We start from the raw sequence: 21094 nt of genomic DNA on the forward strand, positions 1-21094 counted from the left end.
AAAAAATGTTGACTAAGTTTCTTGCATGTAGTTGGAAATTATTTTTAAAAATATGTATTATATAAAAAAAATTCAACAAAATATATTATTCAATAGGACAATTGTTTTAAAAGCCACACCTTATTTTCTAAGAAAGAGTAGCCGTATCGGATCAACTCTGTTTATATTTATGATAAAAAATAATATTTTTTTATTTAAATAAGATATTTGTTTTATAAAATTGACACGTGATATAATCTCACAAAAAATTTGAGATATCTCACGTATATATATTTCAATACACGAGATGATTATTTTTAAAAACAAAACAACACCGTGAGTCTATTTTGATAATTTCTTCTTGATAAAATCGAATCAGCAGTATCATTTATGCTCTATATATATTATATCAAATAATGATATAGAATGAATATATTTCATCCAACCTCAATTTCAATCATGAATAAAAACGTATACGCCGTCATACTTGTGGAGAAAATATCTAACTCAAAAATCAAAACGATGATAGCGATGAAGAAGGACAGAAAGTGAAATATTATTAAGAGATATATATTACAAGTCAACCATCTCCGAATCATTGAGCAGCTTCCAATTACAGATCGATCGGAATGGATTGTAGAAGTAGATTAGTATGTGTGACAGGAGCTTCGGGGTACGTAGCTTCATGGCTGGTTAAGCTTTTGCTGCTAAATGGCTACACCGTCAAAGGCACGGTTCGAGACCTCGGTTAGTAACTCGCTTTTTGTACGTGATTTTATGTAATGAATGCTGATTTTTATTTTAAGATATGCAGGGAAGGCTGGTAAAGTTGCGCACCTAAAAGCACTTGAAGGAGCTCAAGAGAGACTGCAGTTATTTGAAGCCGACTTGATAGAAGAAGGGTCTCTTGATTCAATTATACATGATTGTGTTGGACTGTTTCACACTGCATCTCCCGTTTTGTATTCAATTTCTGATCCACAGGTTCGTTTCTTTGTTCGTCGACCTTGTTTTGAATTCATGGAATACCTGGTTCAAAAACAATAATACTTAATATATATATGATCAACGAGTTGATATCTGATGAGCTTATATATTAGGCAGCAAAGATCAGATTTAAGAAGAATGATATATAAATGATCAATATTGACGTCGAAATTCATTAATCTGCGCTTTAAAGTTTCAATTTAGACCTTGGTTGGTATTTCAAGTCGTTTATTGCTCAAATTTATTAGAAACAACTGATTGAACCATCGGTGAACGGAACGCTAAACGTCCTCAAGTCATGCACCAAAGCACCATCTATCAAAAGAGTTGTGCTCACATCTTCCATAGCTTCAGTTACACTCAACAGAAATCCCCGTGGCCCGGATACCATAATGGATGAGACCTGGTTTTCGGACCCCGAATTATGTAAAGAAACAAAGGTTTTGTATCTGCACTCTATATGCGTCTTTAACTGACACCATAACGAGATAGGAAGCACAACATAGAGTCTGAACAATCTAATATATTTTGTGAACATTATCTCTTTTTATACGAGGCCTGTTTCTTTCAGCAATGGTATTGGCTTGCGAAGACATTAGCAGAGCAAACTGCGGTGAAATATGCAGCACAAAATGGGATTGATCTGGTAGTGATGAATCCCGGGTTCGTGATTGGTCCTCTCCTTCAGCCAACTCTCAATGCTTCGTCTCACTTCATTTTGGACATCATAAAAGGTACTATACACAAGCCTCAGGACTCTTGAGCCTGTTCCATCTTTGAGATAACATAATACTTACTGTTATCTTATTTAAATGACATTGCAGGAAAAAAAATATTTCCCGACTATCAATTTGTTGATGTTAGAGACGTTGCGTCTGCTCATGTTATGGCTCTTGAGGATTCATCGGCTAATGGAAGATACATTTTAGTCGAATCGTCGGTGGACCATTACGAAGCTGTGCAGATTTTACATGAGCTAGTTAACCCTTCACACAACAATCCTTATCAGAAGTATATATTTCTAGAACTTATAGTTGTCATCTTTTAAATACGATAAAGTTTACAACAAGATATGGTGTTATTTACTTGTTAAATTTGATTGTGATTGCAGTGTTACTGGGAATCTAACAGTTAAGGTGTCCAAGAAGAAAGCCGAGAGTTTGGGGTTGAATTTTATACCTATGGAGGTGAGCTTCAAGGACATGATCGAGACTTTGAGGCATAAAAACTTCCTCCACATTTGGAAGAGGCGGGACCAGTGTTAGGCAAGGGCAGTTCTATTCTATGTTGTGTTTGATGCGTGTCTAGTTAGAGTCGCCGGACTCCTAGAAAGGGAGAGAAAAAAGAGATAAATTGGGATTATACAATATTTCTCTCGTGTATCCTACTGCACTAGAACATGTAATTAACTGTATGTTTTTATTACAATTATAATTGGAATTACAACTTATATAAATGTTTCAAATTAATTTGCATCTAGTTTAACTGAATGTTTTTTTTTTTTAAGTTACTCTCATATTCATGTGTATTAATGAGGGGAAAAATTACAACCTTAGTTATATAAATTGGCTTGTTTAGAATTTTAGTCATATAATTTATCAAATTTTAATTTTAATCTAATAACTTGATATATATTTTTCGATATTTTTTTATCAAAAGCTATTAAATTAACTAATTGAATATTGTATATTTGGCACGAATACTCAGCTCACTTGGCGATAATAAAGCATTATGCTGCACACGTTAAAATCCATGAAATGTTCTCTAATTCGGGCTATTTATTGTTTTATTTTTGTTGCTTTCATCGTATGAATTCATGAATACTTCCGATGCTGCAATCGCTTATTATACACCGGACTGGGCTGCTTCCGCCTTGGACAAAAAAGAGTGAATGGGGAGGCTTGGTGCATGCTTAATGCTTTCGGAAATTTGGAAAATGTTCTATGCTACGCTTCGGGTTTCTGGCAATAACTAATGAAATTCTATCTAATTATATGGTTGCAAATTAAGAAGAAAACATTCGTGGAAGAATCCCATGCTAATATTACTACAGCAACACGTTCAAATGAATCGATCTATATATTTACAACTTGATTAATTGTTCTGCCGTCGATTACATTAAATAGGACGGACTGCAGCGGAATCAACGACATGAAAACAGCTGGGGACCAATGAACTGATGCCGTGAGATAATCTTGAGGTGAGATAACGGTGGTGGTGGTGGCTGCTGCATTTTCCGGCATGAGGGGAGGCGTTGCTAGCTTTGACAAAGGGATGATCTAGAAGCATGTCGGCAGTACATCTTGATCTTGGATCCTTAACAAAACACTTCTTGAGAAAATCTACGGCCTCTTTCGAAATCTTCTTAGTACTCGGGATCTCCGGAATCTGATCACTACAGCCGATCGTCATCATCACATCCGCGGCAGTCGTCCGGTTGTCGAACTTCCAAGGCGATTTCCCAGTCAACATGAACAAGAGGGTGCATCCCAAAGACCAAACATCTGATTGAGGTACGTATGTTTGATTGGCTATCGACTCCGGTGCCGCATAAAGAACGGTGCCCCTGAATCCCCCGACATCCTCATCATCGCCGCCACGCATGTTAATAGCACTTCCGAGATCTGCGAGCTTTGCAGTTTCTTCGCCAAAAGTGTTCGCACTCGTTTTCTCGTCACCATCTTTAACCAGTAAGACGTTGTGTGGCTTAATATCGCAGTGCACATACCCGAGTGCGTGCATATGAGAAAGAGCCGTGAGAATCGATCTCGTGTGATTTTTGATAACAGGCTCCGGCAAACCTTTGCCGCCGCAAGATTTGATGATATCTGCCAAACAACCTCCAGATGCGTACTCGAGAAAAATATTGTATAGTTCCTGGCCATCTTCTAGGGTGGTGTCGTCCCCGAAATATCGGATGATGAAGGGACAATGATTGAACCGATCGAGCAGCTTCTTTTCTTTGAGAAGAGAGTTGGAGTGGGATGATTTAGAAGATTTGACAGCGACGATGGGTGGAATATTACTGAGGCAGCCATCTTGTCGGGTTGTGCCTTTAGAGACAAAGGCAAAACCCCCTCTGCCCAAAGTTTCTCCTCTGATCCAATGCATCTTAATTAGTTCTTCGTTTCTTTGCAATCTTGAAAACAATGGAGGCTGCCCATGTATGTAGATTGGCCGAGTATATATAATATTTTTTGAATTCAAGTACGGTTTGGATTCGGTAGTTAGAAACACGTACATATCAAATCATTCAATTTCCATCAGGTTTCTTCATGTGTATTAGAATCCAACTTATCGTAATCGAGTAATTTGTACACACTTGTGTCGGATTGTTTGCTTAGGATTTTCTTCAGTTGGATTTTCTTGGATTGGGTTCTAAAAGCTTCCTTATTTTACGTTAACTACATCGAACATATCTTTTACTTTGTAAATAGATTGTTTTTAAAAAATATAGCAGGAGACCAATTTGCCTTCATGCATTTAAAAAACATGAACATATGTAGCTTTTGCAAATTAAAATTAAATTGTTTTAAAAAAGCTTTAATATATATAAAAATATTGAGCTACAAATTTACAAGATATTGATTAATTTCATACTTTAAAAAAAAAATTAAGTCTCTTCTGATACGATATCGCAGATCTATATTTGTGAGATTAATTGACTTGATCTATATTTATAAAGAAAAATAACATTTTTGACATTAAAAATAATATTTTTCATGAATCGAGTCGGATTGAAGCGTCTCACAACATTGACCCGTGAGACGATATCATAGGAGTTTTTGTCAAAAAAAAAATATTAATGTTATGTGAAAATTGTCATAATCTTCCAAATAAAAAAAAAATTTGTCATAATATCTTCCAAAATTATGAAATCTAGCTTTTTTTTCCATCTAAGTGTGCACCCTTTATCAACTTAATTTTTTTAAAAAGGGAATCTTTTACTAAAATTATTGCTTAAACATATTCTTTAAATGAATTCTTATCTTAAATAATAAATGCTTGCAAATTTATTTGCGATCATGGCTGAAATAGTTTAATTACTTAATATTTAAAAATATTTATTAATTATGTGATCATCAAATTAAACAGCCTTAATTGGTTTTTGTACGTCAACTGATTTTGTAAAAGTATATTTTTTATTAACAATTTAAAATACATTCAAATCTGAAACGCCCTTTTCTTATTTTTCAAAAATATTATAGGATTAAGTGAGCCGAAAGCCAAGTCATCATCCCACGGCTCACTTACCTGGGCTATGATTTTCTCGCCATAAAGACGATGGTTAATCGTGGAATATTTGATGCTGTTGGTCGTCAAATCGGTGTGGTTGAAGGAGTCTGGTATGTTTGCCTAGTACTCTACTTAAGTTTTACAGTTTCCCTATCTTTAACACTAACTTTTTTTCATTTTTCCTTATGTTAAAGATATATTTGAGGTTGCTACAGAAGATGGTACAATTCTTGTAATGAAGTTACACAGGCTTGGTAGGACTTCATTCGGGGAAGTCAATTCTAAACGTGATTATTTAAGGCATCGAAGTAGCTATACTTGGCTGTACTTGTCACGATTAGCTGCTCTCAAAGAATTTGCCTTCATGAAGGTTTCCGTATGCTTAATTATTATTTTAGTTTCCGTTTGGTTCTTTTATTGGAAGAAACAAATAGTGTTCTGCTTCTGCCGTTCACATTGAGTTGGTTTTGTTTACTTTGTACTATTCTCCACAGGATCTGGATGAACATGGCTTTCCCGTTCCACATGCTGTGGATTGCAATCGGCACTGCGTTATCATGTCACACATCCAAGGTTATCCACTCTAAGTGTTATCTTGTATCAGCCATATGATGTGTTGAGAATTTTTTCTCTGGAAATCCACCACCATGAAAATTCAGGTCTTGATGCCAGATGTTCTAATTTCATCTTGTCTCCAAATCGAGAAGGATGCAAGATAACATTTCTTGTTCTTTCTGGTTATATTACCACCTCAAAAGAACACATAAGTCATATTTTGCCAGTTATAGATTGAATTTGTGCTCTGGAGGTGACTAAAATAATATAGCTGAAAGAGTACATAATGCAGCTTTCGGGAAATTTGTATTAAGTTTGTGGCTATTTGTGGAAAAGACATTAATGTTAGTGGGTGTCAAGAAATAGACCAGAGATACGATATACTGGACCGGTGAATGGTGATGTTGTGACTTTGATGCATTGTGGCTGATTACTTTCAGTGAAAGTTGAAGTTGAACTATTTGATTTAATCCTGAAAGCAAATAGTAAAGGGGTAAATGGATTGTGATACAACTTACAACTAAACTCCACAGTCTGTACGTAGAAATTTGTTAGGAAACTTTATTGTTGTACTCGGTCAATGAAAACTAGATGTTATTTTGCTTTTTTAAATAGTGATGGGTCTGATAAGCCGAAATGCCATGCAATATGGGATTTCTGTTCTTCTTTTTCTAATTATTCAAATTGAAAAGGCTAGCTCACCCAAGTCTTCTTAGTTTGTATAAATTTGTTAGGAAAATTTATTGTTGTACCCGGTCAATATTTTTGAATTGTTTATTCTTTGTAGTTACACTTTCAAATGATAAATCGATATTCAAATGATCTTTGACTTAAAAATAGTTATGGCTAAAACTTCTGGTCTCTGCTGTTTTTATAGTTCATTGACGTGGATGTTGAGAAGGATCAAAGTTCAGATTCTGAAGGAATCGATGATGGAGACACCATTAAAGGGACCAGCAATGGAAGCTTATCAAATTTTGAGTCGTTGTGTATGATTGGAAAGGTTACTCTTCACTTATTTATAAATTTACTTTAGATCCTCTGATTCCCCCACTTTAGGCTTGTGGTGAATATTAAGAAATGTGGTGGCAGGAGTTGACGATGAATATTTTAGCTTTGTTTCTGAATAAGACTAATATATCAAGATTTAATTGGTATTTCAAACTGAGCAAGTGAACCAAAAATTGTGTTTGCAGGAAGGAGATCTTAAACTTGACTGTAGTCAAGATTCTTGTAAGGAAAATAGCCAAATAGGACACGACCCCAGAGAAGATGGACTGGCCAAGCCCGAGAATGATACTAGGGGTCGAAACCCAAGCTGATTCTGATTCTGAAGAAGAGCGTAATGAAAAAACCCCTGAACTGATAAAGTATCTAAATAAAATACGGAAACATGCAATTCAATCAGCTCGTGGGAGAAGGAAGGCTATAACTTCCAGAAACACTTTCAAAGACAAAGGCGGAAGTCTTCTCATAATTCAAAGATCCAAAAGCAGCTTAGCAGCTGGTGAAACATGCTTTAAGTGGAGTGAACCGTGGTGAAACAATTTGATTATAGCATAATGTATGATATACATTGTGTTTTTGCTTGTGAGATTTGAAAATAGAAGCAAAAACACGTACAATTTTGACATGCAGATTTTATTATCAACAGGTTGCCTTTGATGATACTTCGTTTGTGTAGTAAATATTCTAGATTTAGTTTTAAAAAGTAATGATTTTGTTTGAGCTATTACGGGTGCTATTTGACAGAATGGTTGTACAATTACTTGCCTCCTATACCGCTATACGGCACATCAAAGGAGATTGAAACATTGTCATGAATCTTATAATCTAACTTATCCTATTTCTACAATTTCCTCGTGTATTCCGGCAGACTGAAATTTTGTTCTCCTACTTAAAAGACGAATTCTTGTATTTTTTTCCAACACCCATTCCTCTTTATGATTGCTAGAACTTTATGCTACTCCAAGTGTTTATCCGATAAACATGGATATTTTTTGCTTTTATTCTAAAAGTTGCATGCTTTTATTACATACAACTTGGTACGCAATCCAACATATGTGAAAATGTTGCTGCATTTTTTTGTATATTCCTAATGTTGGTGCTTCATCAGGATCATAACATTCACATATATACTACTCTCCCCTACTTTTTCCAGAAACGTAAAGGATTTGGATTCAGAAATAGATGTGGAAAAAAGATACACAAGGCACGGAAGACGGGCATAAAAAGCATGCCACGTAATGGATCATCCTCGGCCTACATCTCTAATATTAATGAAGAACAAAAATCTTCATAGTTTATGCAAATACAGATACGCAATACTATAACTCCATTACATATATATTAACCCACACGTGCCTCAAGTACCTATGCAAAGACATCAGATCTTAGCAGCTGGAAAAACCCGAACTTCATCAAGAACTGGGCCGCAAAGGGTTCCAAAGTCCTTGATTTTTGTATGGTAATACGAGCTGAAAAAAGTCAATCTGGTCCGGTCCAAAATAGCCGTGAACTGGAAACTGTAAGTCTTGAACTTGCCCATTCCTTCAGATTGGAAGGGAGCTTTCATAGTAGATTTGGCAGCAAATGCTTCGACCAACATGGATCCGTGGCACCCATTCTTTGCATCTCCAACAGAAAAGGTAAGAGTGTAGACCTTTTTAGGGACTGTTCTAATGACTTGTGCAATGGCACTCTCTCTTCCTGCAAGAAGTTCTACCGCAGCTTGTCCGAATGGGACGTTGAAATGTTTGGAATCTATGAACTTTACAGCCTTGAGCGACTCGATGATCCAGCCAGGAAGTGGGGAGGTGGCATCTTCTTGTTTTGGCGGAAGGAGGACGCCATTAGTAGAGTTGATCAAAAGATGAGGACCCTCCTCAAATCCATGATTCTTAACCAGGTTAGCTGCAGAAAATTACAAAGGCACACAAATGTAATGGCCATATAAAATTTAACATGTACATCATCAAACAGGTTAGCTTGCTGTTAATTTCATGATCTTTACTAATGTGTACTTGATAAATTAAGTAAATAGGTAACTAAACTTGTGAGTTTGAGTATAACTCGAGCATTAATTCAACAGAACTAACATCAGGAGCCTACTCGAGTTTGCCGAATAAATTTCGAAGTCAAACTTGAATCAAATTGCAAGAGATTATAGCTTGATTGGATAATTTTGAACCCTACTTGCAATCATTTCAACATCAAATCTATCATGTTAGTCATTCTTATCAGCACATATGAATTTAGATCAAGAAGTAAAATACTAGAATTTGAGATATAAACCTTTAGTGAACCCTGGAGGGGAAAGCTCTTTAATGGCAACAACATCCAACAAAGGACCGCAAGCTGGATTCTCCTGTTTCCCAGGATTCTCGAAAGCCACCTTTGCAAAATTGGAATTAGCCCTGAATCCCCAGCCGTAAATATCACCACCATTACTAGCATACAGAGTCTGCAAGGGAAGATCCCCTGTTTGAGGGTACACAGAAACTCTCAACACCTCGTCTTGTGCACAAGTTCTTGATGCACCAAATGTGAGTGCATAAAACGTGCCATTTTTGACAGGGATAGTTTGGGATATCGAGGCCTCGTTCCCAAGTCGCACGGCATGGATGCCGTGAGCAACAGCGAAGTACATCCCTCCCGGCTGCGGACCTCCGGCGATGTACTCCACCAGGCCATTGATTTCCCATTTTGGGAGTGAGAATTTGCCTTTGAGGACAGTTTTGTTGATGTCAGTTGGCTTTGGTGTTTCCTCAAAGTTGCCATTAGGAAGGAGTCCTGGAATAACGTCAAAAAAATGGATTTTAAGCTTGAGTAAAATCAAATCTTTACCTATTTCTTAGACCAGATATACAAAAAAGTGACCATTGGAGTAAAAAAAATGGGAGCTCAGAATAAAGTAGGAGGAGCTTGAGCTGCTGGCTAATCGGCTCAGTTTTAGATTCATATTGTCATGAACAGAATCAAGCTCATATTAGTGACTTTCATGAGATTTCTCTATGTATTTAATGCTACTTACCTACATAACACTGATTTTTCATACAATAGAACAATGGAAATTATTTAAAAATTAATTCAAACTAGTGGGCATATTCCCGCACTAAGCCAGAGTTCGAACTCTATTCAACTCAAAAGCATTAGAAAAAGCCAATAATGAGAGATTCGAAACTGTATTCATTTAACAGAGCAAATCCCATGAGATACCGATGAGTGAGTTTTTTGCAGAAATATCAGACTTTTTGAATGAAGATGTGCATTTCAAAAATGGCCCAAGAACAATGCAGTATCAAAGATCTACTTCTATACATACACATTGGTCTCAAAAATACAAATCGAAGTATCAAAACCATTAGGCATACCTTCTAAAGGAGGTGGTGGGGCAAGAGCAGAAACTGTGTAGAGAACGTAGAGAGATAGCAAGAAGTGAAATTTCGCCATTTTTTCTCACAGAAAGCACGATAAAGATATGTAGGGGAAGCAGAACTGGTGTAATACAAATATACAATGCCTCAGGACTGTTATTATAGAGCCAGCTTCAGAAGATGGTCGAATCCCATTATGTACACGTATGGCATATTTATTGTTGGTGTAGAAGGTTGAATATGTCAAGGCCAACTTTGAAAAAAATAAATCTGTCCATCTTTGATTTAAAATTCAGTACCTAGATATGTTTTTTTTACAAATTAATACCTGACAACACTACCATCTTAGTTTTAACTACCTACAAAGATAAATTTACATTCTTTCCCTTTTATTATTTTAATAAAAATAAAATTTTATTCACCCAATTAATTGTGTGTTTATCATCTATCAAAGTATTAGTACCCATTATGGTGTTTCAAATACTTTATTTTCTTATTTGAATACTCCAAATGTGTAAGAAAATACTGAATCTTCGAACGATCCCTATAAATTCAGTCATTGTCTGTCTTTTCATGAAAGGTGTATTTTGATAACATATTCATCTCATTTAATTATTTTTTGTAAAAAAATCAAATTCCAAACTAAGCATTTAAATTCAAAAGTACTTAGTTTTACTTGAGAAATACCTATTTTGAGTTTGCAAATACTTGATTTCGTAAATGAGATACTCACAATATGTATTAAAATACTTGATATTCGAATAGACAACGTAAATTCACTGAGTATTGGTATTTCAATTGAAAATGCATTTGGATGACATATTCATCTCATTTAATATTTTTTTTGTAAAAAAAATAAACAAATTCTCAAATAAGAATGAAAATTTTAAAGTAATTAGTTTTACTTGAGAAATACTTAATTTGAATTGGCAAACATTTGATTTCGTAAATGAGATACCCACAATATGTATTACAATATTGGATATTCGAATAGGCAACGTTAGTTCTCCAATAGTCCAATTATTGATATTTCCATGGAATATGCATTTGGATGAGAAGTGCCTAATTTGAGTTTGTAAATACTTGATTTGATATAGGAGATACTCATAATATGTAATAGAATACAGGATATTCAAATATGCAACGTAAGTTAACTAAGTGTTGGCTTTCCATGAAAGATGCATTTGGATGATATATTCATCTCATTTAATATATTTTTTGTAAAAAAAACAAATTCTCGAATAAGAATGAAAATTTTAAAGTACTTAATTTGAGTTGGAAAATACTTGATTTCGTAAATGAGATCCTCACAATATGTATTAAATATTGGATATTCGAATAGACAACGTAAATTCTCCAAGTGTTGGTATTTCCATGGAATATGCATTTGGATGAAAAGTACCTAATTTGAGTTTGCAAATACTCGATTTGGTACATGAGATACTCATATTATGTAATAGAATACTGGATATTCGAATGTAAGTTCACCAAGTGTTGGCTTTCCATGGAAGATTCGTTTGGATGACATATTTATCTAATTTAATATATTTTTGTAAAAAAAAATTATCAAATTAACATGAAAAATTTAAAGTACTTAGTTTTACTTGAGAAGTATTCATATTGCAAAGATTTGATTCGGTACATGATATACTCATAATATGTAATAGAATACTGGATATTCGAATATGCAAATTAAGTTCACCAAGTGTTTGTCTTTATATGAAAGATGCATTTGGATTACATATTCATCTCATTTAATATTTTTTTGTAAAAGAAAAACAAATTCTCAAATAAACATGAATATTTAAAAGTACTTGATTTTACTTAAGAAGTACCTAATTTCATATTGCAAATACTTGATTTGGTACACGAGATACTCATAATATGTAATAGACTACTGGATATTCGAATATGCAACGTAAATTCACCAAGTATTGGTCTTTCCATGAAAGATGCATTTGGATTACATATTCATCTTATTTAATATTTTTTTGGTAAAAAAATTCTCAAATAGGCATGAAAATTTTAAAGTACTTCGTTTTACTTGAGAAGTACCTAATCCGAGTTTGCAAATACTTGATTTCGTAAATAAGATACTCACAATATGCATTAAAATACTGGATATTTCGAATAGGCAATATTTCCATGGAAAATTCATTAGGATACTTATTCATGTCATTTAAATAAATAAACACAGTTCATTATTAATCATGGACTAATTGAGAAATACATTATGAACATAGTTCGTAAATGAGCTTGAAATTTGCACTTTAAGCATATCTATCGATTCTTGGATTAATGATTTAAAATATTCATCAATATTAATTGACAATACTTTTTGATATTCATTGAATGACTTATTTGACAATTAGACTTATTTGACATACTACTTATTGGTGATTATTCATTATACTTATTAGTGTTTTTTTTCTTTATACTTATGAGTATTGATTTATAATATCATTAATATTCATTCACAATACTTGTTGGTATTCATTAAATGATAAAGCAATACTTTATTTGATATTATCCTCATCAGTATTCTTTCATAATATTTTTTGGTAATATTTCATTATATGTATCAATATTATTTCATTATACTTATTATCAAATTTGAGTTTTTAAAGGGTAAAATCAATTATCAGTTGAATCTAATTATGTAATACTTGTAACATTTTATGTATCACATTTTTATTTCACGGATCTCATCATCCACTCGATATTGACTTCAAATTATATATTTTGACATCATCAAATAATCGAATTTGAGTACTTAAATGGTAAAATAAAGTATTTGTAAACTCGTATTATGTATTATTTGTATTAATTTAGGTATCACATTTTTACTTCACGAATGTCATCCAAAGACCACTCAATATTAACTTCAAATTATATAATTTAACATCTCCAAATAGTTGGATATAAATATTTTGGGAGTAAAATCAAATATTTGCGAACTCGCATTAGATACTCTTTCTATCAGTTTAGCTATAATATTTTAACTTCACCAATTTAGATACTCTTCATATCAATACATCTTCCATGAAAAAATCAATACTTGATGAACTTACGTTGTCTATTCGAATATCCAGTATTTTAATACATATTGTGAGTATCTCATTCAAGATATCAAGTATTTGCAAACTCAAATTAGATACTTCTTAAGTAAAACTGAGTATTTTAAAATTTAAATACTTACTTGGGAATTTTTTTTCTTTGGCTTTTTTTTTTTTGTTTTTACAAAAAAATATTAAATGAGATGAATATGTCATCCAAATGCATCTTCCAAGAAAAGATAAACATTTGGTGATATGACGTTGCATATTCGAATATCAGTATTCAATTACTTATTATAAGTATCTCATGTACCAAATCAAATATTTGCAATATCAAATTAGGTATTTCTCAAATAAAAATAAGTACTTTAAAATTTCTATGCTTAGTTAGGAATTTGTTTTTTCTTTTACATAAAAAATATTAAATGAGATGAATATGTCATCCAAATGTTTATTCCATGGAAATATCAATAGTTGTTGAACTTACGTTGCCTATTCGAATATCTGGTATTTTAATACATATTGTGAGTATCTCATTTACGAAATCAAGTATTTGCAAACTCAAATTAGTTACTTCTCAAGTAAAACTAAGTACTTTAAAATTTTCATGCTTAGTTGAGAATTTGTTTTTTTAAAAAAAATATTAAATGAGATGAATATGTCATCCAAATATATCTTCTATAAAAATACTAACACTTGGTGAACTTACGTTGCTTATTCGAATATTCAGTATTTTAATACATATTGTGAGTATCTCATTTACGAAATCAAGTATTTGCAAACTCAAATTAAAGTACTTCTCATTTAGGGAGTAAAATTAAGTATTGGTAGACTCGAATTAGATATATTTTTTTACTAATTTAGGTATCAGATTTTAACCTCACAAATGACACATCAAAAGCCACTCAATATTACTTGAAACTATTTTTTTTGTATCCCAAAATAATCAAAATTGAGTCTTAAAAGGGTAAAATCAAGTATATGTCAAATCAAATTAGGTACAATTTGTACCAATTTAAGTAACACGTTTTTTATTCACAAATCTCATCATCAAAGAACATTCAATATTATTTTCAAACTATATATTTTGACATACTCAATAGAATTTGAGTATTTAAAAGGTAAAATCAAGTGTTTTTGAACTCGAATTATGTATTATTTGTATTAATTTAGGTATCACATTTTTACTTCACGAATATTATCATTGGTGTCACTTAATATTAACTTCAAATTATATTTTGGCATCCTCAAATAATTGAATATGAGTATTTACGGGGTAAAATCATGTATTTATAGACTCTAATTAGATATTCTTTGTACCAATTTAAGTATCACATTTTAATTTCACAAATTACACCATCAAAAGTCACTTAATATTACTTGAAACTTAAGTATTTTCTTACACATTTGAAGTATTCAAATAGCGAAATCAAATATTTGAAACCCCAAAATAGGTATTTTATCGATCAAAATAAGTATTTTTTCAAATTCAACAATGAGTAAGAAACTGTGTTTTTTCAAAAATTAGATGACATAAATAAGTCATCTTAAAGCATTTTCAATGAAAAGACCAATAATTATTGAATGTATTGTGATAGCTCGAAGATCCAGTATTTTCTTACACATTTGGAGTATTCAAATAGTCAAATCAAGCATTTGGGACTCCAAAACATGTATTTTGTAGGTCAAAATAAATATTTAATCTTATTTCATGATGAGTGATGACCTATGTTTTTTTTTTAAAAAATAAAATGACATGAATAAGTCATCCTAATGCATTTTTCATGAAAAGAACAACAATGACTGAATTTATGGCGAATGCTCGAAAATATAGTATTTTCTTATATATTTGGAGTATTCAAAGAGCGAAATCAAGTATCTGAAACCCCATAATAGGTACATTGTATGTCAAAATAAGTCTTTACTTTTATTCCATGATAATTGACAAACAATATTTTTTTAAAATTATATTTTAAATGGAGAAGAGAGATATAATTTTTGTAGATAAAATAATATATTTATTTAAATAATAAAGGGTAAAAATGTAAATTTTGCTTTATGAGGATTCAAAATTAAAAGTATGGATATGTCAGGTAATGAATCTTAAAAAATTATGATTATGTACTGAATCTTAATTGAAACATTCATTTAAGTATTTTTCTGAAATTTACCGATATTTTAATGAATTTTTATTTTTATTTTTATTTTCTAAATATTAAATTTTTAAGTCCTGGAAACAATTTTCGTCCATAAACATTTCAACTCTAACACTTTTAATCTTTATAAACATTAAAAATATAAAAAAATTAGTCCTCATTTTTTATTTTATGTTTAAATATAATGATAAGGACTACATTATCATATTTATTATATTTTAGGTCCCGAAAATGAAAAAAAAATAGAAAATTAAATTTTGGCGAAGATAAAGAAGCTAAATAATATAATATGTACAATAAAAATATATATTGATTATATATATGAACAAAATTTTATATTAATTTTGTACATAAGTTATTAGCACAAAAAAACTTATATAAACAAATCAAAATTAATTAAAAATTTTAGTTAAAAACTTATACAATAAATCATTTTTAAATAAAAAATTATAAACGATCGATTAATTTTTATCAAAAAAATTTCATTATTATAAACTTTGTTAGTTCACATACTAAATTTTATAATTTTTTATAAATATAAGTTTGATTTTGCTTAAATATTATTGTAAGAATATTATTATTATTATTATTATTATTATTTTGAATATAAGATTTCTATAACTTTTAAATTTATTAAAATTAAGTTGTAAGCATTTGATTATTTTTAAATTAAGTAATCAAAATTGTTTTTAAAATAAAATTTTAATAATTTTTTATCTTTTATTTTTATATTAAAACTTAAGAGGAAAAAATTATTTTTATAACTAAAATAAAAAAATTGGGAGTTTCAGGATTAATTTTGGTCCCTAGAATTTAATAAATATCATAAATTAGTCTTCAAAAATATATTTAACCATAAAATAAACGACAAGGATTAATTGTGTTACAACTTACAAATTTCAAAATATTGGGTTGATATTGTTGAAAATTAATATTTTAATATTGAATATTTAAATATTGAATGTTGAATATTTGAATATTGAATGTTGAATATTTGAATGTTGAAAATTAGGTAAAATTAGGTGTTGAATATTGAAATTTGTGTGTGATGATGAAAGTAATGATGTAATTTATTTTTGGATTATTTGTAAAGATTTTCTATAAATAGATATCTCATTTGTGAAAAAAATCACACTTGAGTTGAGAGAAAAATATTATAAAGTGTGTAATGTGATAATTTTGAGAGTTTGAGATTTTTACTTTTTACCGTAAATTTTTACTTTTTCACAACACGTTATCAGCACGAAGCTCTAAAAGTCCTCCATATTTTTTCAAGCTCCAAAACAGAAGAAAAAGGTAACAAAAATAATAATATTTATTTTATTGTTTATTTATTTATTGTTTATATATTTAATATATAATATAATGTTATTATAAATAATAAAAATAAATTTTTCAAAAAACTTGTTATAAATCCTGGGAGGATGTTAAGACGACATCCCACACTCCCGGTAAGGGATACGACAAGTATAAAAGTCTATAAGGTTTTTAAACAAAATATCTTATGACACCTCATTATAATATTGTGATATGATATACATAATTATTTAAAACATTACTAATATTATATACACCATATTATTACCATAAAATTATACAAATACATACATTTATTTTCTTGTACACCAACGGTCATAAACGGTAACAAAACGGCTAGTTTTTGCCCTATAAATATGATCTCACAAACATATTCAATCACTCCAACTTTCTCTTCTTCTCTAAAATTATTCTTTATCAAATTTTTGAAGAAAAAAGAAGATAGCTTTCACAAAGTTATTTTTAATTATTTTGGTTATAATACTCACGAATCTTGTACTTATCGGAGAATATCCTTCTCGTGTGTTTTCTTTATTTTTACGAATGCTTGTATTTGTTGTTTATCCATTACTTTGTATTGCAATATTCATTAACTAATAAAATGCATCATAATTTTTTTAGTACCACCATGTCAAACTTGACAAAGCTCGAATTTGTTGCACTCGACATTACGGGGAAAAATTATATGTCATGGACTCTCGATGTAGAAATGCATCTTGAGTCATTAGGTCTAAATGAGACCATAAAAGAAAATGACATATGCACATCACAAGAAAAGGCAAGAGCCATGATATTTTTGCATCGACATCTCGACGAGTGATTAAAATGTGAATATCTGATTGAAAAAGATCACATGGCTTTGTGGAAGGGATTAAAAGAAATATTCGAACATATAAGGGAAGTTATACTTCCGACCGCCCGCGATGAATGGAATACGTTGAGATTCCAAGATTTAAGAAAGTCAGTGATTACAACTCGACGATGTATCGAATAATCTCGCAACTGAAATTTTGTGGGCATGAGATTACTGAATTGGAAATGCTTGAAAAAACATTTTCCACTTTTCACCCATCGAATATAACTCTACAACAACAATATAGAGTGCGTGGATTTTCGAGATATTCTGAACTAATCGTCTGTCTCCTTGTGACGGAAAAGAATAATGAGCTTTTAATGAGAAATCATCAGGCACGACCCACTGGTTCAACGGCATTTCCTGAATTAAATGTCGTAAGAAAAAATGAATTTAAACCTGGAAACAAAAATCAAAGTTATAGACAAGGTTTTGGTTTTGGTTTTGGTCGAGGTCGTGGTCGTGGTCGTGGTCGTGGACGTGGAAGTGGTCGTGGTCGTGGACGCGGCCGTGGTTTTGAAAATAATCGAGATAGTTATTTCTATAACTCATCTCAAAAGAGCGTCCCAAACCATCCACCGAAAAGGCATCAAGAGAATATGAGTGTTAATGAGAATCACTCAAAAAGATTTGAAAGTTCTTGTTTCAGATGTGGTACTCCAGGACATTGGTCCCATATTTGTCGATCCCCTGAGCATCTTTGTAAACTTTATAAAAAATCAATAAAGGGGAAAGAAAAGGAGACCAACTTTACTGAACACAATGAACCTTTGAGTGGTTCAACTCATTTTGATGCTGGAGATTTTCTGATTGATTTCTCAGATAATGATCAATTTGCTGGTGGAATAAATGTGTAAAATATTTTATTTTTTCATGTACTCGTATGATAATATTTTATAGTGTGTTATATTGTATTGTATTTAATTGTCAGTAATTTTATTTCATTGCATATTTTTTTGAAGTTCAAATATGGAAAATGCTATGAACCAAGCTGAAGTTTGCATACCTGATAGTGGTACAACGCACACTATCCTCCGAGATAAAATATATTTTTTGGAACTAAAACCAACAAAAACAATGGTGAATACAATATCAGGTCCTGTAGACTTGATTAAAGGATGTGGTAAAGCACAATTTTTGTTACCTAATGGTACAAAATTTTTGATCAATGATGCTTTGTATTCACCACAATCGAAAAGAAATTTGTTGAGTTTTAATGATATATATTCCCATGGGTATGATACTCAAACAATGAATGAAGGGAATGAGAAATATATGTGTCTTACCACATATAAATCAGGAAAGAAATATGTGATTGAAAAACTACCAATGCTCCCTACTGGATTGCATTATACACATATACGTCCCATTGAATCAAACATGGTAATTGATAATTCTTCAATATTAACCAATTGGCATGATCGATTAGGACATCCTGGTTCAACAATGATGCGAAGAATTATAGAAAATACACATGGTCATCCGTTGAAAGACCAGAAGATCTTTCAGAATAATAAGTTTCAATGTAAAGCATGTTCTCTTGGAAAACTTATTATAAGACCATCACCAGCCAAAATCCAAACTGAATCACCAATGTTTCTTGAACGTATTCAGGGTGATATTTGTGGACCAATCCATCCACCATGTGGACCATTCAGATACTTTATGGTATTGATTGATGCCTCCAGCAGATGGTCACATGTATGTTTATTGTCAACTCGAAATGTTGCATTTGCAAGATTATTTGCTCAAATAATAAAATTAAGGAATCAATTTCTCGATTAGACAATCAAGAAAATTAGACTTGATAATACTGGTGAATTTACTTCCCAGACTTTCATGATTATTGTATGTCTATGGGAATCATTGTTGAGCATCATGTTGCTCATGTACATACACAGAATGGATTGGCTGAATCATTGATTAAACGTCTGCAAATGATTGCTAGACCAATGATTATGAAAACAAAGCTCCCTATTTCTATATGTGGACATGCAATTTTACATGCTGCTTCATTAATTCGCATCAGACCAAGTGCATATCATAAATATTCTCCATTGCTGCTTGCATTTGGTAAAGAACCAGACATTTCTCATTTGAGAATTTTTGGATGTATGGTGTATGTGCCTATTGCACCACACTTAACGAAAGAAAATGAGACCTTAAAGAAAGATTGAAATTTATATCGGTTATGATAGTCCATCAATCATTCGATATCTTGAACCTCAGACAGACGACGTGTTCACAGAACGTTTTGCTGATTGTCATTTTAATGAGGAAATCTTCCCAATGTTAGGAAGACAAGAAACATACCGAAAAAGAAATTACATAGTATGTATCATTATTGTTACATATGGATCCAAGAACACAACAATGTGAAAAAGATGTACAGTAAATTGTGCACTTGCAAAGAATAGAAAATCAAATACCAGATGCATTTACAGATAAAAAAGATTAACTAAATCATATATACATGCTGTAAATGCTCCTGCTCGAATTGAAATTCCAAAGAAACAAATTGAACAAAGTCATGATGTCGTAAAATGCCTGAAGCGTGGAAGGCCAGTCGGTTCCAAGGATAAAAATCCTCGAAAAAGAAAATTCATAGAGAAACACAATGATCACAAAATAGAGAATGATGTTCCTGAAGAAACACATGATGATGAAAATGTTCTGTCAAAACCACAAACTGACGAGAATCATGAAATCTCTATCAATTATATTAATACTGGAAAAATATGGAACCGAAAATATATAGAAGAAATTGATGATATATTTTCATATAATGTGGCAATCGACATCATAAATGATAATGAAGATCATGAACCAAAATCTTTTGCTGAATGTAAAAATCGACAGGATTGGATAAAATGAAAAGATGACATCCAGGTTGAATTGAATTCGCTAAATAAACGTAATATTTTTGGACCTATAGTCCTTACACCTGAAGGTGTAAAACCTGTTAGATACAAATGGGTTTTTATTTAAAAGCGAAATGAGAAAAATGAAATAGTAAGATATAAAGCTCGACTTGTTGCACGAGGTTTTTCTCAAAGGCCTGGAATTGATTATGAAGAAACGTATTCTCCCGTGATGGATGCAATTACGTTTCGGTATTTGATTAGCCTGGCAGTATCTGAAAATTTAGAAATGCGTCTTATGGATGTTGTTACAGCTTACTTATATGGATCACTTGAAAGTAATATATATATATATATATGAAAATCCCTGAAGGATTTAAGATGCCTAAACCACAAAACTCAAAACCCAGAGAATGTTATTCTGTGAAATTACAAAGATCATTATATGGGTTAAAGCAATCCGACCGAATGTGGTATAATCGGCTAAGTGATCACTTGATGAAAAAAAGATATGTAAATAATTCAATATGCCCTTATGTTTTTCATTAAGAAAACAACATCCGGATGCGTAATTATTGCTGTATATGTTGATGATTTAAGCATAATTGGAACGAATAAGAAAATTCAAGAAGTTGTTTCATACTTTAAGGAAGAATTTGAAATGAAGGATCTTGGAAAAACCAAGTATTGTCTGGGTTTACAAATAGAACAAAAAGAA

General features: G+C 31.6%; 3 protein-coding genes across 4 annotated transcripts; 1 reads left to right on the plus strand and 2 right to left on the minus strand.

The window, feature by feature from the left end:
- The first annotated feature begins 446 nt into the window (after positions 1-446).
- On the plus strand, positions 447-2298 carry LOC140960074 (phenylacetaldehyde reductase-like). 2 transcript variants are annotated; one of them, XM_073418201.1, is made up of 6 exons: positions 448-726; positions 794-963; positions 1215-1406; positions 1538-1700; positions 1791-1977; positions 2078-2298. In XM_073418201.1, exons 1-6 carry the CDS (start codon positions 609-611, stop codon positions 2229-2231), a joined length of 984 nt encoding a protein of 327 aa, XP_073274302.1. In that variant the 5' UTR covers positions 448-608; the 3' UTR covers positions 2232-2298. The 2 variants fall into 2 exon arrangements, with proteins under 2 accessions (XP_073274311.1, XP_073274302.1); XM_073418210.1 differs by lacking the exon at positions 1215-1406 and having other exon boundaries at positions 447-726.
- A 579-nt stretch (positions 2299-2877) lies between these two features.
- LOC140960086 (mitogen-activated protein kinase kinase kinase 20-like) lies at positions 2878-4133 on the minus strand. The gene has a single exon (XM_073418219.1). It carries the CDS (start codon positions 4075-4077, stop codon positions 3085-3087), a length of 993 nt encoding a protein of 330 aa, XP_073274320.1. The 5' UTR covers positions 4078-4133; the 3' UTR covers positions 2878-3084.
- Positions 4134-7891: 3758 nt separating this feature from the next.
- Positions 7892-10289, minus strand: LOC140970613 (protein TEEBE-like). Its single transcript, XM_073432422.1, has 3 exons — positions 10131-10289; positions 9052-9549; positions 7892-8670 (listed from the first exon to the last, which is right to left on the minus strand). The coding sequence occupies exons 1-3, from the start codon at positions 10207-10209 to the stop codon at positions 8144-8146; spliced, it is 1104 nt and encodes a 367-aa protein (XP_073288523.1). The 5' UTR covers positions 10210-10289; the 3' UTR covers positions 7892-8143.
- Between the last annotated feature and the right edge of the window lie 10805 nt (positions 10290-21094).

This window comes from Primulina huaijiensis, chromosome 2 (assembly GCF_012295235.1).
Source record: "Primulina huaijiensis isolate GDHJ02 chromosome 2, ASM1229523v2, whole genome shotgun sequence".
Taxonomy (NCBI): domain Eukaryota; kingdom Viridiplantae; phylum Streptophyta; class Magnoliopsida; order Lamiales; family Gesneriaceae; genus Primulina; species Primulina huaijiensis.

Bases quoted from the DNA above. Each gene is read 5' to 3' on its own strand.
- LOC140960074 (XM_073418201.1), top strand. From the start codon at position 609: ATGGATTGTAGAAGTAGATTAGTATGTGTGACAGGAGCTTCGGGGTAC. The intron at 727-793 runs GTTAGTAACTCG...TAAGATATGCAG, and splicing joins AGGCACGGTTCGAGACCTCG to GGAAGGCTGGTAAAGTTGCG. The intron at 1,407-1,537 runs GTTTTGTATCTG...TGTTTCTTTCAG, and splicing joins AATTATGTAAAGAAACAAAG to CAATGGTATTGGCTTGCGAA.
- LOC140960086 (XM_073418219.1), bottom strand. From the start codon at position 4,077: ATGCATTGGATCAGAGGAGAAACTTTGGGCAGAGGGGGTTTTGCCTTT.
- LOC140970613 (XM_073432422.1), bottom strand. From the start codon at position 10,209: ATGGCGAAATTTCACTTCTTGCTATCTCTCTACGTTCTCTACACAGTT. The intron at 9,550-10,130 runs GTATGCCTAATG...ACGTTATTCCAG, and splicing joins CCCACCACCTCCTTTAGAAG to GACTCCTTCCTAATGGCAAC. The intron at 8,671-9,051 runs GTTTATATCTCA...AATTTTCTGCAG, and splicing joins CCCTCCAGGGTTCACTAAAG to CTAACCTGGTTAAGAATCAT.